Source organism: Martes martes (assembly GCF_963455335.1).
Source record: "Martes martes genome assembly, chromosome: 7".
NCBI classification, from domain to species: Eukaryota; Metazoa; Chordata; class Mammalia; order Carnivora; family Mustelidae; genus Martes; species Martes martes.
Window position 1 is genome coordinate 26,342,726 of NC_137894.1, and position 17,440 is coordinate 26,360,165.

The 17,440-nt window shown below is 48.5% G+C and overlaps 1 protein-coding gene across 1 annotated transcript in view; it reads right to left on the minus strand.

Moving 5' to 3' along the window:
• Positions 1–14,495: 14,495 nt before the first annotated feature.
• HERC2 (HECT and RLD domain containing E3 ubiquitin protein ligase 2) overlaps positions 14,496–17,440 on the minus strand; it is a 248,076-nt gene continuing 245,131 nt past the window's right edge. Inside the window, exons 91-93 of the mRNA XM_080809534.1 lie at positions 16,840–16,945; positions 16,247–16,459; positions 14,496–15,132 (exon numbers count right to left, since the gene is read on the minus strand). Coding sequence (XP_080665660.1) covers positions 14,860–15,132; positions 16,247–16,459; positions 16,840–16,945 — 592 coding nt within the window. The 3' untranslated portion in view covers positions 14,496–14,859. The remainder of the gene's footprint in view (positions 15,133–16,246; positions 16,460–16,839; positions 16,946–17,440) is intronic.

Genomic DNA, 17,440 nt, shown 5'->3' on the forward strand with positions numbered 1-17,440 from the left:
CTTGGCTTTAAACACTGGCAACTCTCTGAAGATGTCTATCTTTTGACCCAACTAGCTCCAAATGGAGTCTCCCACCCACAGTGTCCTCTGTACCCCGGCTCAGCACTACCCAGTGCCTCTGCTCTTGTTCAGCTCAGTTTCTGGCCACCTTCTTGGAGTCACAAAGGGCTCTGCTCACCCAGAGGTCTCTCTTTTTGTCTTACGTTTCTCATTCATTTCTTCTAAATATATCCCAAATCCCACGGCTTGCACCTGGTCATTAATTTTCATATGGATGGCTGGAACACTCCAGTCCCACAGTCTGTCCTCTGAGGGACCCCAAAACCCCAAACCATGGACCACTCTCTTGGAACACCTTCCAACACTCCAGTCCACAGTCTGTCCTCTAAGGATCCCAACATCCCATCCCACTACCCATCCTCTAGGAATGCCCCCCAGTATCCCAGGCCATAGCCCATCCTCTGGGAGGACTCTCTGAACATCCTAGACCATGGACTAATCTCTGGGAACAATCCCCAGAACCCCAATCTGTCGCTGCACTTTTCTGGGACCCACTGTCTCAGTCTGGCCTCTCCCCACGGAGCCCAATATGTCTGACCTACAGAGGGATGCCTGGGGCTCACCCCTGAAGACTCCACAGAACCTGCCCTGAGCATTGGGCTGAGCTCAGACTGGGAGAGACATCTGCAGTCATCAGAAGAAGGGCTGCACCCCTGCGACCCTGGGTGCAGTTGTGTCCTGAGCAGGGACAGAGATGGGAGAGCCACTATGTGAGGTCTGAGTGGTAACAGAGGGGCAGTGCCCCTCTGCCAGACCAGCCTCCACTATGGCTGAGCCCAGGCTTTTCCTTCTGAATAAGATTCATACCAAAGTGACCAAATTGCCACCAACTTTTAGAAAAATATAGATATTATGACTGATATTTCAAACTCCACGGAATGCTCCTATCTTCCTACCTGGTCCTGAATCTGTCTGTCCTCTGACTCTGCTTCCTTCCCCAAGTCTTGTGGCTGTGCTTCCCCATCCCTCCAGGTCCTACAAGAGCTGTGTCCACCTAGGCCCCTCCTGCTAAGGGCTTGGTCTGTCCGGCCGCAGACTTGACACCCTACCCATGCCTTGCCTGGACACGTAGCTGAAGCTAATCAACCCTGCTTCGGGTTGTGCTGTTTGGTCTTGCTGCTCCTCATGCAAGTGCTCACAGCGTGGAGAGGAGCTAGCTTATTGAGAGGACAGGTCTGGGTACAAGAGTGGCCAGAGGCCAAGGCTCAGTGCACAGGGGCAGGGCACCAGACCCAGGCTCCAACACCTGCCCTTACTGAGGAGCGAATGGAATTGTGCCCCTTCTCAGCGTGGTCCAGCAGTTGTTAGTTGCTCTAACTCTGACCTGAGGAGATGACCAGACAGTTGAGAGGATGTAACAAGGGAGGGTGGGGGGTACCTGTGAGCTGTGTTCCCAGATGCTAAAGCCAGGCCTGGGCACCCCCCAGCTCCTCCTGATGGCTCTTGACAGCAGAAGTTGGCTGGGGGGTTGCAGGCATGGTAGAGTTTGCTGGCATCATGGAGCAGAGCTCAGGTTTGGTGCAAATGGGCTGGCAAAGACATGAGGGACAGGAAGTATGACCGAGTATGACCGAGATCCCAAGAACCTGCCCTCAGTGCCCCTCAGTCCAGCAAGCTGCACCTAAACTGTCTTTTTGGCACACTGTGTTTCCTCCTGTTCTGAGGATTAGGTGCCGTCCCCTACACAGGCGTGCAATTAAAAAAACTGAATTACTGAACGAAGACTGACACGCTGGTTTTACAGCAGCGCATACATCGGCAGCAGCAATACACATCATTTGGAAAACTAACTTCGGAAATTTTAAGGGCACTTTTCTTCAAGTTCTTTATTTTTTTTTTGGAAGATTTTATTTATTTATTTGACAGAGATCACAAGTAGGCAGAAAGGCAGGCAGAGAGAGAGAGGAAGGGAAGCAGGCTCCCCGCCGAGCAGAGAGCCCGATGCGGGGCTCGATCCCAGGAGCCTGGGATCATGACCGGAGCCGAAGGCAGAGGCTTAACCCGCCGAGCCACCCGGGCGCCCCTCTTCAAGTTCTTTAATCACTTGACATTATACAATAATGAAAAGAGAAGAAAAATGTATATTGGCTGCTGTGAAAATATTTAAAAAAAGTCGCTCCGCCGCTAATGCTTTCCTCTTGTGGGCAGTCTACGGTCCTAGAGAACACTGCAGTCCTCTCCCCCAAGCACGACTCAGTCCCAAAGCCTCGCAGCCACTTCAGAGAGGTCCGGGGCTGGGCCTCCAGGGGTGCGGCTGCCTCTGCCGGAAACGCGGGCGCTCGCAGGGGCGTGGCTACGGCGGCACGCGGCTGGGTAGGAGGGTCTGTGCCTGCGGGGGCGGGGCTGTCCGTGGGGGCGTGGCCGCCCGTGGGGGCGGGGCTGTCCGTGGGGGCGGGGCTGCGTTGGAGGCGTCTTGAGTCCATTGGACTTTCCCAGTCCACGAAGCTGCAAAAGGAACAGGCCCAGCGCCTGGGGCGAGGGTGGGGCGTCAGCCTCCTCCTCCGCTCGCCCAGGAAAAGGCAGGTGCGCCTCTGCCTCACGCCACGCCAGCGCAGTGTGACCCTGTGTCCCTTCGGAGATGTGCACCATGTGAATTTCCGTTGAAGCTTCTAGAACGTTCAACCCAACAACATCGTCTTTTTTTTTTTTTATGCTTTCGTGTTAAATAGTCTCCGAGCCCATGACGATAGTTGTCCTTCCTGTGCTGTGCCCAGGGACGGTAACGAGGGGTCGCGCTCAGAAGCACACCCACGAGGCCTCCAGGGGCGATGCCACCTGCTGCAGTCTGGAACCGGGCCGCCCCGGCTGCCTCCCGCGCTCGGCAGGACCCTTTCGGCGGCCCGCGGCCAGCCCGCACGGGAGGAAGAGACCGTCTCTTCTCCCTTCACTTCAGGCTGTTCCCCTTCCTCTTGTAGAAAGGAACTGCAATGTTGTTGACCTTGGTCCGTCCTGCAAACCCGTTTGACACTGCCCTTTGCCCCTCAAAACACGGACTTGTGCTGGCGAGTCGGCACGACTGTCTCCTGTGGCGCGCGCCTCCCGCTCGGCGGCGCCCATCAGGCTGCAACGCTGATACCACAGGGGTGCGGCCAGAGCACCGACCTCACCACTGAGTGGCCCAAGAGGCCACTAAGTCCGGCCTCACGGCCCGCGGGACTGGCCACTTGGGTAGCACCAGAGCCTGGGCGACCTTATGAGAGGAGCCTGTTCTCGGAGGGTGCGGGCCCCGTGGGCGCCCCAAGAGGCAAAGAAAATGCGTCCGCAAGGTGGTGCAGCCACCCACAGGAGTTAACCAGAGAGACCTGGTCTGTGGGGTCTCTTCCTTTATTTCCAATATGTAGGAAAGATGGAAAAGTCTCCGAGCTCCTCTACAGGCCATCTCCTCTGACCCTCTAGGTCTCTAGGTTATCCTTTCCTTTCTCTGGCCTTACATGTCTCCATTGCAGGCCCAAACCCTCCCCACCGCACCCCAATGCTCCCTTCAACCCCATCCTCTCCCTGACGCCCCCGGGTTGAGAGGCTCTACTCCTCTCCCCTTTCCCAAGAGCCTTAGATCTCTCTGGTGGACAGGCAATGCCCCCAAGCTCCCCTCTGCAGCCTAGATCACTATGTGCAGCTGTCTTCTTGTCTCCCCTGATGTCTCAAAGGTGCTCACAAACCCAGAGCCTGAGGGCTGTCCTCACCCTGCAGACCCTTTACCTAAGAAGTGCCCCCCACCCCCCACCCCTGGGCTATACAGCCGTCTCCCAGTGGGTGTGACTCAGCTAGCTACCACCGAACCACAGTGATTATTCCAAAATACACATCAGACCGTATGTCCTCTGGCTTAAAACACTTCACAAGTGTCCCAGGTGTGGGCACTGCTGAATCTGCAGCCAGGGCTCTCCTTTCCTCCATAATCCGTGATGTTCCTCAGACCTGAGCTATCTTCAAAGGGGTCGTGAACTTCTCAAAAAACAAAAACAGTATCAGCATTTGTTTTTGCATCAGTGTAATAAAACTTATGTTCCTAAATCACTTCCACTTTATATCTGATGTGAACAACTACACTCAAATGTTTGTAAACTAAATTGCCGTAACAAGCAGTTAGTTCTTGGGCAGTCCTTTACAGTTTATCTAGAGCTTTCTTTCACCTCTGTTGTTTTTAATGAGATTTAATCCTCATTGGCAATTATGAGAGTTGGTATCACCAGAAGCATCCCCAGCCCACACAAGTTCTGCCCCAGGAGCCTGAACACAGACCCTATGCCACCCCCCAGAAGCAAACTTCAGGGGTAGCATTTTCTAGGTGGTTTAGGTTACAGCCGACTGCCTTGCATTCAGGAGGTAACAACTGCCTACAACTGGTAACAGCCTCCTGTTTGCTTTTCCTCAGAATCACTGCATATTGTGAAGTTGACACATCCTGAAGTCAGAGCTCAAAGGATCCCCTGGGGACTTCACAAGCAGACAGTCCTGTGTGGTGGACTGCTAGGCACCTGCTGAGCTCCTGGCCCAGGTCTGGGTCTGTAAACACAAAAATGTCCACACACAGGGAAGCTGGTGCTTAATATCCATACCCTTGGAAGGAACTAGCAACATTAAATCCATTTATTCCGCTGTGTGTGGCCAGAGTGGGAAAAAAGAGGCTCTGGGGGATTGAATGCCCCCCCCCCCGCATTCCATTGCACAGAAACGCCTGACTAGCGCTCACGTGTGTGAGCCGGCGGTGGGAGCAGATGCCGCCCTGCAGTTCAAGCGGAACACGGTCTGTCTGAACACGTCCAAACCCCGCTCAGTATCCCCATGGCCCACCCCAGGGTGACGGACGCGGTTTGTCCTGCGAACCTGCCTCCTCGGGAGCTGCTCCCATCAAATCCAGAACACGCTTGGCGTGGGAGCGCGCGCCCTGTGCTCATACCAGCTACTCATTTCCCCACAGACCTTCCTTGCCCCATAAAGGAACAACTGAACACAGGATTATTAAAACCCTCCCTGCTCCCCAGAATAGACAGGTTAGGTTCCTCACCTCCCGTTTCCCTCCTGGCCTGGAGGCTTGATCTTTCTCAACGAAAGTGAAGTCGTAAGGTCCAAACTGGTAGCTCCGGAACGCCGAGCGGAGAGCAGTACTCCGACTAAGGAAAGTCTGCAGGCGCTGGACGTGGGCCCGGGAGCCCCGGGGGCGGGGCGAGCCCTTCCCCGCACCTCCCGGCCTGACCACGCCCGCAGACGTCACAGCAGGCACTGCCCCCCGAGCCGGGCAGCCCTCAGGACTCGGAGAAACGGGACCCTCACCCCCTCACCCTTCACCCCGAGGGCTACAGGAGACTCAGGAAATGGAGAGAAAAGGCTCTTGGTGAAAGGCCAGACCCTCTCTGAACGTTGACAATGTCTGCTCCTTATGCCCAGTACGAGCTCTAGTTTATAGAAGGTAGCCAAGTACAGGTTTTTCCTTAGGAACAAGAATTTGGAAAACGTAAACTGAGTGACGATTTTGCCTTCTTTTTTCTCCTCTGCCTTTGAAGAGTTCTCAGCTATTGCTGGTAAACCTGACCAGCACTCCTCTTATTTTCTCCAGCGTAGGCCTGGGCCAATGTTACATTTGTGGGAAGCTCACTCTTTGTCCCATACAACAGACACAGAGAGAGGTAAACACAGAGACACACAAACACACGCACAGACACATCAGATACACGGGCACACAAACTAAACACAGATACAGAGAGGTACACACATAGACACACACACCACACAGACACTACACACACATAGACACAAATTGCATACACACAGAAGGAAATGCAGGCATACATATAAACACACAAACATACACACAGAATAAAAACTGCACAGACACACACACACAGACATGCACATACCACAAGCATACACTATACACAGACATATTAACCACACACGGAAACAGGGACACACACAGAAACATACATAAAAATATAAACGGGCACATAGAGAGACACATAAATACACACATACCAACACACATGCACAGACACACACAAGACACACAGAGGCACACATAAACACAGACACTATGCACAGACACAGACACCCAGGCCTGCAATGGGCCAGGCAGCTCAAGTGGGGCCTTAGCCCCCCAATCACTGCCCAAGGATTGACAGGAATTCAGAGGCTCCTAAGTCCTCCACCATGTAACAGACAAACCCCAAAAGTTCTCCTTCTGGGAAATGTCTCTATAAACCTCTCTGGGAGAATTATTTCTTTATGGAGTCTGGCTACATTAAGTATATGGGAGGCATAGACTTGATAACGAACACATTGCAAAGGACAGGGTGTGGTCAGGTTACCCAGGAGCAGTTCCAAGGATCCAAAGGGCCTCTGAGCCTCCTGGAGCCTGTGCTCCTAGAGCACAGTCCAGGCCTGGCCATAACCACAAGAGAGCCCAAGTAGTCTGATATAAGGTCCAGTACGGCATTTCAGACACCTTGTGTCAGATTACCATGCACATTGTGTGTAGACACAGCCCACATGTGCTGGGCCTAGTGATTCCATTCACATGGGGCAGGGCACCTGTGGAGTTTGTGAACACAGCAGAAATGCAGACGCATCCACGCTCATCCGTGAGCCTGAGCATCCTCCTCAAACACCTCAAGAAACACAAATAAAGGAGAGAAAATGTCACAAGGAGCAGGGAGTATGAATGTGCAGGCACCCTAAATGGTTACTGCCATCCTTACAGAATAATAGCCACACCTGAGGACCTCGGTGTGCAGGCCGACAGGTCCAAAGGAGGATCGTGAAGCACCAGCAGGGCAACTATGGCTGGCCAAACACATAGTTTACTAATGCCTGTGTTACTAATGTTCACCTGTGTTACTAACATTCACCTGCTGACTCAGCCTGGCCACCAGGGCTGACTGCATCCTTCCTTCTTCTTCCTTCATCACAAGCCCCTAATGTTCTTTATGTAGCTGTTGAATGTTTGTGGTGGGATCAACTATCCCTGCTCCAGGAATGAGTGCATGCTGCCCAAATTATGGAAGAAATCCCACCCCTGCCAGGGATTGGTATCTACATGTCCCAACACACATGGCAACGAAGCCCACACAGAGCAGAATTCCATGCTGGACCAAGTTTCAAGCTCTCCATCTCTGGGCTCTTTAGTCATTGCTAACCCATCCTCTTGGTTGTTGAAGCCAGGTTCAATTAGGGATTCCGGCAGAGAGAATGAGGATTGGATGGAGGTAATGTTGTTGGAAACTACAGCATAATTCATGGTGCTGGTGCTGTACCATGGAGAGGTTCTGAATTTCTTCAGTCAAAAGTGACAGGGGACAGTCTCAGAAATGATGTGGTGATTCCTTTGCTGGGCAGGAAGACTTCACCAAAATCTAACCATAGAGTCACACTTTTCTCAGATGACTTGAGAAACTCCTGAGAGAAACTCCAAAATAGGAGCTATCTAAATGTTCTTAGCAAAGAGAAGCATCAATGGAATCAGATATAAAGGCTAAACAAAGGTGGCTCTTTCCAAGTATACAGTACTTGAATGTATAAATTCTGAAATACCTGTAATAAAATCCATTTGCTTATGTGATATAAGTAGCGGTGGGTTTTATATGGATGTGTGGATGTGCGTATTTTATGTGTTTGCGGGTGACCCAGTGAAGTGCCCTGGGCTTCTTACCCTCAGAAGACAGGTATGACTCAGAGCCATGTCCATCCCAGTCTTCCACTCCCACTTCACATGGATATCTTCCTGCAGCTCCCCTTTGGAAATCTTACCTTCTCTCAGGGGTTGCTGTGATCACCCACTGTGCAGGCCTCTCTGGCCACCAGCCTTTGCCTGCTCTGACTGCAGAGGCTGCACATCCTGTTCACCCACTGCTGCCCACGGATTGTTCCACTCAGCCCAGCCTCACTGACCCCTAAGAGATATAGGAGAGATGGGACACTGGCCAAACAGCCAGGGTAGCTGTCTTCTGTCCAGCCAAGAGAGGGACCTGAGAAAGAAAAATCAAATGCACACTTACATGGGTTCCTTTATCTACTGCTGTGTAACAAAATAACAACCAAAATAACAACCATTTTATCATGCTCCCAGATGCCATGGGTCTGGAACTCAGGCACCATGGAAAGAGATCATCCGAGCCCCAGTACAGTCAAGGTGGCACAAAGGACTGAAAGCAACTTGAGACTGGGGACTGGAAGCATCAGGAAGTGGCCTCACTCATTTCTGTTGTGGGATTGCATGCCCTACCATGTGGCTGCTGCCCTGATCCTTGGACCTCTTCACGGCATGGTGGCGGGGGCCCAAGGACAGGAACTGCAAGCTGCCAGTTCCTTCAGCCCTGTACCCAGGACTGGCAGGTATCACTGCCATCATACTCTACTGGTCAAGCAATCACAGAGGTTCAAAGGGTTCTTGACGGGAAAAATGTCAGAGAACATTAGAGCCATATTTTAAATCACCACAGACTGCATCCCAGCCACGGATTCAGTCAGGGAACAATGAAGGCGTGATGCAAACAATGGGAGGAATTCTAGCCTTCAAGTCTGCACTTTGAAGGCAATTTAAAACATAACGAGCTGCGGAGCAGTAGGAACTCTCATTGCTGGTGGAAATGCAAAACGGTGCGGCCACTTTGGAAGGCAGTTTGGCAGTTTCCCACCAAACTAAACATACTCTTGCCACATAACTCAGCAGTTGTATTCCTATTTACCCAAGGGAGTTCAAAACTTGCAGGCACAAAAACCTGGACACAGATGTTTATAGCAGCTTTGTTCATAACTGCCAAAACTTGGAAGGAAACAGATGTCCCTCGGTGGACGAATGCATAAACAAACCATGGTATATTTAGACCATGGAATATTATTCAGCAGTTAAAAAAAATGAGCTCTCAAGTCATGAAAAGACATGAAGGAACCTTAAATTCATTGCTAAGTGAAAGAAACCAATCTAAAAAGATTCCAACCATATGACATTCTGGAAAAGGCAAAACTGTGAAGGCAATAAGAAGATCAGGAGGAAAAGGTAAGTAGAGCACAGAGGATTTTTAAGGTAGTAAAACTGCTCTGTGAAACTACAATGATAAATATATCTGTTGCAAAAAGTGTACTACTCTGGTGGGGGCCATGCATGTGTGGGAACAAGGCATATATGGGAAATCTCTGGACCTTCTGCTCAATTTTGCTATAAACATAAAACTGCTCTAATAAAAGTCTGTTTTTAATGTAAGGTGCTAGAAGAAAATTCATTATGTAGATTCCATGGTCTATGGAAACAAACATCTTTGAAAAGTGGCTGGGGTGGGGCCCACCAGGCAGGGCTCTCTGTGGCTGAGAAGGGCCTGCTCCTCACACCTGCTCACCCATGAGGACAGTGTCCTTGAGTCTCCCCACCAGCAGTAGGTCTACCCCCACTCCAGCCCTGGTAAGTGAAGGGGGCAATGCTGAGAGTCCTGTACCTGTACCGGCTCCACTAGGACCAGTGTGTTGACCACAGGTTTCCCTGTGCCTGCCTTGAGACAGATGTTACTGCTTTGAGAAATTATGGTACCTCCAAGGGCCTCTTTCCAACCAAGCGAACTAAAGGAGGAGAGATAGCAAAGGGACCCTGGCAATGGTGCCTCCATTGGGCATGCATATGCACAGGAGAGTGTAATGCTGGGACTGGGGTCATAGCAATGCTGTACAAGGAATTCCCCATGGACAATGGTGACATCAAATGCCTGTGGCCACTATGACATGCCAGCAAAACCAAGCACAGGAGGCCAGGGACCACTCTTGGCCCAATGGGAGAGTTTACGATACGTGGCCCATGTTGCACACAGCAGAGTTCACCTGCCAACACCCCAAAAGACCCCACAGTGAAGCAGGGCTGGAGGAACCAGTTCTCAAGCCTTCTCTGGTCTGCCTCTCCCCACCCCGTGTTCCTGCGCTTCAGCAGACAGCTCAGGCACCCACCTCATGCGGCCTGCAGCCAGGGAGGGGTGTCAGCATTGGGACATCTACCTGTACCTTCTTAGAGCAGTGCCAGGCTGTCCAGCCTGCAGGGTGGTGGAGTAATCGGGTATCCTGGGGTACTCCCGTGGCCACTTTAGTCTCAGATGGGCTCCCTGGGTGTTGGAAGTCCCTTGGTTGGTGGACTTCTTCAGATCCACAAAGGGGAAGAGGTTCAGCGTGGGTGGCCCTATGGTTGGAAGGACCTAGGGCTAATACCGTGGGAGTGGGTAATCCCTCGTGGCCTCTTCCTGAGTGACTGCACAAGCCCTGGCCAGCCTGCCTGGCACCCTGGAGCTCTGGCAGGAAAGAGGCTAGGCTCTCAGGTCAACACACCCACAGAAGGAGCCATGCCCCTAGCCCCTCCATGCCCAGGACTCATGCCCTTCTTACTGAGCCTATCAGGATTTCCAAGAGACATGTCCTAGCAGAGATCTTTGCTATAAAGTATTTACCTACAAAAATGCAAATGATTAGTCAGCCTTGTCAGTGCTAAAGCTTGAGGTGTACTGAGGTTAAGAGCTAGGAAGGATCAGAAGACCCCAGGCCACAGAGCAGACTAAAACCCCAGGGGTCTCCCTCTCTATGTTCCCTACCTGCCTGGGCTAGCAGACCCAATGTGAAGGGGGCCCCAACTCCAGTGCCTGGCCCCAGGTGTGAATAGCCAGCATGTAGAAACCTAGTTACCCGTACCTCAGACTCCTCCATTCTCTTCCACTATCCCTAAATTAAAGTATCTTGGCTAGTTTTGCATGTCAAGACAATTTACCCGTACATTTACTTAGGAAGCTTTTTCTGGAATACCTAGATTTCTAGTTAACCCAGATGTTTCTAGTTAACAACCTCAGAAGCCAGTGGTCCCCTTGATGCTGGACAGTATTCCATGCTGATGAAATGAATAACCAACCCACCTTAGTGTTCATTGTTGAGTATCTGTCAGCCAGGTACTGCTTCCACGTTCTCCAGTGCTCAAACAGCCACTGGGGAGATTGCCGCCATTTGTAGACAATGAGGTGTATCTTTCAGAAGTGGACCTGTCCGAATTGGGCCCCGTGTCCAGCAACAACACAGAGCCAGCGGTCACTCCTGCAGTCATGGTTCAAGTGGTGGAGCAGGGACTACCTACAATACAACCACCCTGCACTGCTGGGTGGTTGTATAGTAGGTACTGCTGGGTTGTCCAGAGCTGGGACATGCTCAAGAAAACCGATTCCAGCTCCTGAAGTTTGTACTTGGGATCTGAAGAATGGAGTGTACCAAGTGAATAAACTCAGAGCAAGGCAGATGGCCATTTGGTTGTATGGAGGGCAGACAAGTTCAAACAGAGGCACGAGAGGCTGGCAGCCCATGAGCAGGAACTAGGGAGGGGAGGCTATCAGTCCCCAGGGGACAATACTGGAGGTGGTCTATGCTAAGAAATCCAAAAGAATTTGTCAGGGATTCTAAAGGTGAACACTAGTGTCAGGCACCGTATTAAGTTTTTGTAAATTTAACAGAGGAAGCTTCATACGCATTATAAATGTGTATCTACCTTTATTGGTAGAAAAACACCTGGGGCACCTGGGGGGCTCAGTGAGTTAAGCCTCTGCTTTCAGCTCGTGTCATGATCTCAGGGTCCTGGGATCGAGCCCGGCATCGGGCTCTCTGCTCAGCGGAGAGCCTGCTTCCCCCCCTCTCTCTGCCCGCTGCTCTGCCTACTTGTGATCTCTCTCTCTGTGAAATAAATACATAAAATCTTAAAAAAAGAAAGAAAGAAAAACACACGATACATCACACCATCTAATTGCCTCTGCAGGGATTAATCCACAATTCAAAATGTTAATGGAACCTGCTAATAAAATTAAGGAATCTTCATCAGTGACTGAAGACTTCCACTCCTAGCACAGTTTGGATCTGTCTTTCCCACAGTTTATGTTTCCATAGGTTCTGCTGCACTAATTTCAGTCTGCCAAAACAAACCATAACTTTAGGCCTCATACATCGGGTAAGATTGAAGAGTTAAACTGAAGAGGATAGGTAACTGTCTTAGAGACTGTCTTGGACAAAAGTGAAGAAACTGTTACTATGAAAATCAAAGTCTTTTTTTTTTTTTCCCTTGAGTGGAAAAAATGTAGGAAACAGATAATCCTCCAGCATTTCTGAAGGTAAAGGAAAAGAGCTCCTAACAAGTAGGTCTCAGGCAATTGCTTCTGAACAACGTAAACACAACAGAGACAAAGCCAGGTAGGTGGAAGGCATGGCTGTCCAAGCTGTTTCCATTTCCTGGGCCACACTTCCGGTAATGACTTTGCAGTTCCCTCCTCTGCAGCAGTTTGACTCAGAACGCTTTTTCATTCAGTAATTTTTATCTAGGTCCTATCTATCAATAATTACCATATTTGAAATTAAAATTAAAACGTTTTACAATATTCATTCATTTTAAAATAAAATAAGCCCATTACTCATTTTTCTTTTGAGATCTGAGAGAGCGAGAAAAAGAGCGAGTGAGTACGAGTGGGAAGGGCAGACGGAGAGAAAGAGAATCCCAAACAGACTCCGTGCTGAGGGTCGAGCCCAACGTGGGGCTTGATCCCACAACCCGAGTCAAACTGAGAGTCAGATGCCCAACCAACTGCACCACCCAAGTGTCCCAACAACCCATTATTTATTAACATGAATACTATTCTGAAAAATTATATTCCAAAATTAAAACCTTAGTGATTTTCTGAGAAGTAGCATTAAAATGTTTATTAATCTTTTGGGACACCTGGGTGGCTCAGTTGGTTAAGTGGCTGCCTTCGCCTCAGGTCATGATCCCAGTGTCCTGGGATCAAGTCCCACATCTGGCTCCTTGCTCAGCAGGGAGCCTGCTTCTCCCTCTGCCTCTGCCTGCCACTCTGTCTGCTTGTGCTCATTCTCGCTCCTCTCACTCTCTCTGACAAATAAATAAATAAAATCTTTTTTAAAAAAATGTTTATTAATCTTTTTACTATCTGGCTTATGAAACAATAGCTGGAATCTCATTTTGGTTTCTGCCATCCATATATTGCAATACAGTTTTGGTTGCGGGGTATGGAAAAAATTGTTTCATGCAGATATACAGTTGGAAAAAGGAGGACCTCATGGGACACCATGAAAGGGAAACGGAGGGGCCCTTGAACAAGACTTTCAGAGCAGCTATTCTAGAGGCAAAAGACATTCGTCAGTCCACATGTTTGGGGGTTGGCCCACAGAACGTGGATGGGGGGACAGTTCAGTTATGAGCATAGGCCTTGCCTGTTTTCAACTGTTCTCTTGCTTTGGGTAGTCAGAAGGGCATGTGAAGAAGAGCCTGGCCCATCCCATTGTCTAAAACCATTCAGCCAAAACTAGCCAATCCAGATATGTGAGAAATAAATGTTGCATCTTGCATGCCACCAAATTTAGGAGCAGTTTGTTATGCAGCAAAAGGCGACTGACAACAAAAAGGTTGGTGATTTGAAAAACGCCTCACAGATTATAGAGATTTTGAGCCAAGGTAAAAATAAAAGACGAACCTGGGCATTCACAAATTTGGTCATAGATAAATTCCCAGAAACTTTTTCTTTGGATTTTCTAATGCAAAACATTGTGTCCTGGAATAAAGAAAGAGCCCCTCAACATAAAACATCTCCTTTTGCCTTCATCTAGTTTACCTCAAGTTTGAGCATACCAGGCCTGTTAGCCAACTTTCCTATTCTATTCTCAGTCTTTCCCTTTGCAGAGAACTTGCCATTCACACAATTCTAGAACATGCAGCTCTCAAATCCTATCCCATGGCCAACTGGACCAGAAACACACCCCCTGGCCCCAGACCAATGGGATGGGAACCAGGACAGGCGGGAGTGGAGGACAGGGGAACAGATCCTGAAGGCTCCTGGTCCTCAGATCCCAACACCAGCCACTCCCCTCGGGATGTTGCCATTGTTTTACCCATTCCTCCTTTGTCACTGGAATGAGTTTGGTTTTTTTTTTTTTTTTAAATCAAAAGTGTATAAACTAGATTGGAATGGCTTTAACTAATGCTCTATCCAAAACTATTTTTTGGTTGTAGCACATTCACCAGTGCTAGTCTAACCAGATAAGACTCAGCTTACAATTTTATGACAGATGTTTTATTTATAGGGAATTAAAACTTAGAGATATACAGGACACAAACAGTATATATAGTATACTTTCTATGATAGATATTGCTCACAGAAAGGCCTCAATTCAAGTTACATACTGCATATGCTAAAATGTGCACCTGGGGAGAAGAGGGAGATCAACTTTTGTTTTGGTTTTGGTTTAAATAATCTCTAGATGCACTTAAGTAATACTGATCATTTAATGTTCAAAAAACTTTTAATAAACAAATTCAGGGTAATATTAATTGAAATATTTATAATACGATTTAATCATTACACAGGATTTCCAATGTACAATCAAGACAATGCACAACACTTGAAAAGAAGAAAAAAAGAAATAAAAACAATCTATTGCACCCACAAGTAAAAAGGCTTTTTATTCATTTTGGGGATGCTGCAATTCAGTATTTATATAAACATTTACACATTGTAGTAAACACAGAAGTCCTACATGTAATGCAGCATTATGGGTAAGACCCTTTTAAGTCTCAAAAATAAATGTTAGTGTCCACATAGTCCCCCCATGTGCAAGGCTGATTTCCCAATTATTCCATTCATTGTTCAATCATGAGTGATCAGTCATCCTGCCCACCCCCATGCATTTTAGAGACCTAGTATTTCTCATCAAACACACTACCTCCTGCACTCTAGTCTGCAGCACTCTGCCTCCTTGCTTAGTCTCCTGGTGGCTTGCGATGAATGGCATTTCTCCATCTCAGTGTCCTGTTAAATAATCCTGTGTAGAGTCTGAAGCAAATGAATCCACATCCTCATTCTCTGAGTCGTCACTGCTGTCATCAGCAGCTGGCTCTCCTGTAAGGGCTATGCGAGCATAATCATCTGTGTCTATCGATTTGCAAAAGTGGATGGCATATTTTAGTTTCTCCTCCAGCACCTGCTTACAGGAATATCTAGGCAACTTCAGCAAAAAGAAGCAGGTGTAGGACTCAGGAAGGAAGTGGTCAGGAGGGTTGTATTTATCCAATACCTGTTGATGAAAAAGATGTTAAATAATCAGAGGCTATGTACAAGGACACGTAGAACTGTTAGTCTATTTTATTATGTTCATTAGACTCCTTACTCTCACAAAAATCATAATATTTTTGGTTAAGAATAATGAAGTATCGGAAAACAAATACTCTAGCCCATTTGAGAAATTAAAAGGAGCAACTCAGTAATTCCTAGGACTTATAGTCAAGAATAGTAATTGGTTACTGTGGTAATTACTTTTGACAAATCAGTGCTGAGAACAGAGGCCGGCACAAGGCAGGCAGAGGACACAGGCTCGGCACGCATCTACCTGGGGAATTCTCCTTAAACCCATTAGCCCCTTTTGACTACTACAGATAAAACACTAGGAAGCCAGCAAGAATTCTGGACCCAGGAATTACCTACTTTTGGAGAGAAAAACTACATGTTGGTCTCAAAGATCTCTCTGGCAAATGACTTCTATTGCAACTCCAGTCAGAGACTGGAGTCAGGCTGTGCTCAGGAAGGAGCCCATCCCCAAATCCTTTCAAACATGGAGGGAGAAAGGATCCTCCACCCTAATCTGCCCCTCTGGGAAGTCCCCTAGCCCCATGGTATTGCTACCTGGAAAAATCACACCTGTTGCCTCAGGATAGAGGAGGGAGGGGGGATTACATCACTTCACCCCATGACTCGGCAGATAAACAAAGCCTGTTTCTGACCATTGGACCACAGAGTTAGAACTCAAAGCAAAACTCTTGTTCTCAATCTGATGGGCACTCTTATTTTTCCCAATAAGCAACATTACTTAATTTACCTAATTCAACCAAAGAATCAAATATATGTTTTAAATGACATGTGTGCTCAAAATCTCAAATATGCTGACATAATACAGTATCTTCTGGTGGTGGCCAGATAAATTTTCCAGAAGTAGAAAGTGACACTTAACCTCTATAGTCATGAAATTTTGAGCAATCAAATCAAAGAAGTTGTGGGGTGTGCTTTTTATTATCATTTCCAGGAAGAAGGAAAAGACCACGTAACACAAGAGTCCCATTTTCTAATGAGCTGTAGGATCATGTGCAAGGAGCATGCCCCTATAGCTGACACCACAGGATATGCAGGAATCGCACCTGGATGACGAAGTCTCTGCCCCGGAAGTCGGCAATGGTCCTGGGCAGTCTTGTCCGACCCCACACAAAGCGAAGGAAGAGGGAGCGCTCTGTGTTGGAGAAGGACTCCATCACCTCCCAGAACCACTGGATCAGGGATGCAGAAGGCTCGATTCCTTTGTAGGTAGCCACTGACTTTAGGAGATGCAGAGGGATATCTGGGCTGCCACACACCTGCAGAAGGACATACCGTCAGGGCTGGCTGACACTTCTGACTTTTCATTTCAGTATAGAGTCAATCCCTCTTTCTACCAATGCTTGTTTCAGGCAGGATGTATGTGAGAGCCAGAGTGGACAGTTGGGGGGTTGTGTTCGGGTGGATGTGTACTTGACCCTGTGCTCCACCCTGGTGTGGGATAGGGGCTGCAAGGAAAGGAAGGACACAGGCCGGGAACACCCACTTTTCAAACATGCTTTCACTTCATCTACCAGGCATAAGCATATTTCAGATGTAAATTAAGTGCAAGATTTAACCAGGAAATTAACTAGTGGCACTGATTTGGTGGCTCGATATGCAAAAGGCAGTTCTAGGGCAGCAGCTCTCAGGGGCATACCATCGTCTCCAATTCATATCCAGTGAACAGAGAAAGAAGGGGGACAGGCACGACTCGGGCCATTCCCTCCCGAACGGCAGCCACCTGCTCATCAAATTCATGGAGTCTGAAAGAAAAAACTCACTTTGCATTTCTATCTTTGGTAACGTAGGTCTTGTCCTGCTCATACCAAGCCTTACCCCACAGATAACCAAGGCATGTAGCTCATAAAAATAGCATCACAGAGCTTCTCATAGACTGAGTTCACCTACATTGGCACATAGAGGATAATCTTAAAAACTACCTAGAGCTTCCAAGACACAATTCTTAAAACTTATTGCATACCCAGGAAGGAGCCAGAATTAGATGTGCACCAGAGAACCAGGATCCATAGCACCCACGGTAAGATCCCTCTGGAAGCAAATACTGTGCTCAGGGCCTTCATGACTGGTGAGTTAGGGCATAAGGCAGAAATGAACACAAAGGGACAGCACAGCACACTTGCCGGGACCACCCACAACCAGAACTCAGCAGGCAAAGCCCAGCCAACGTGCAATCTTACCAAGTACCTGGCCAGGTGCTTCTGGAGAACAAAGTCCACTGTGTGGACTTGTAATGTCAG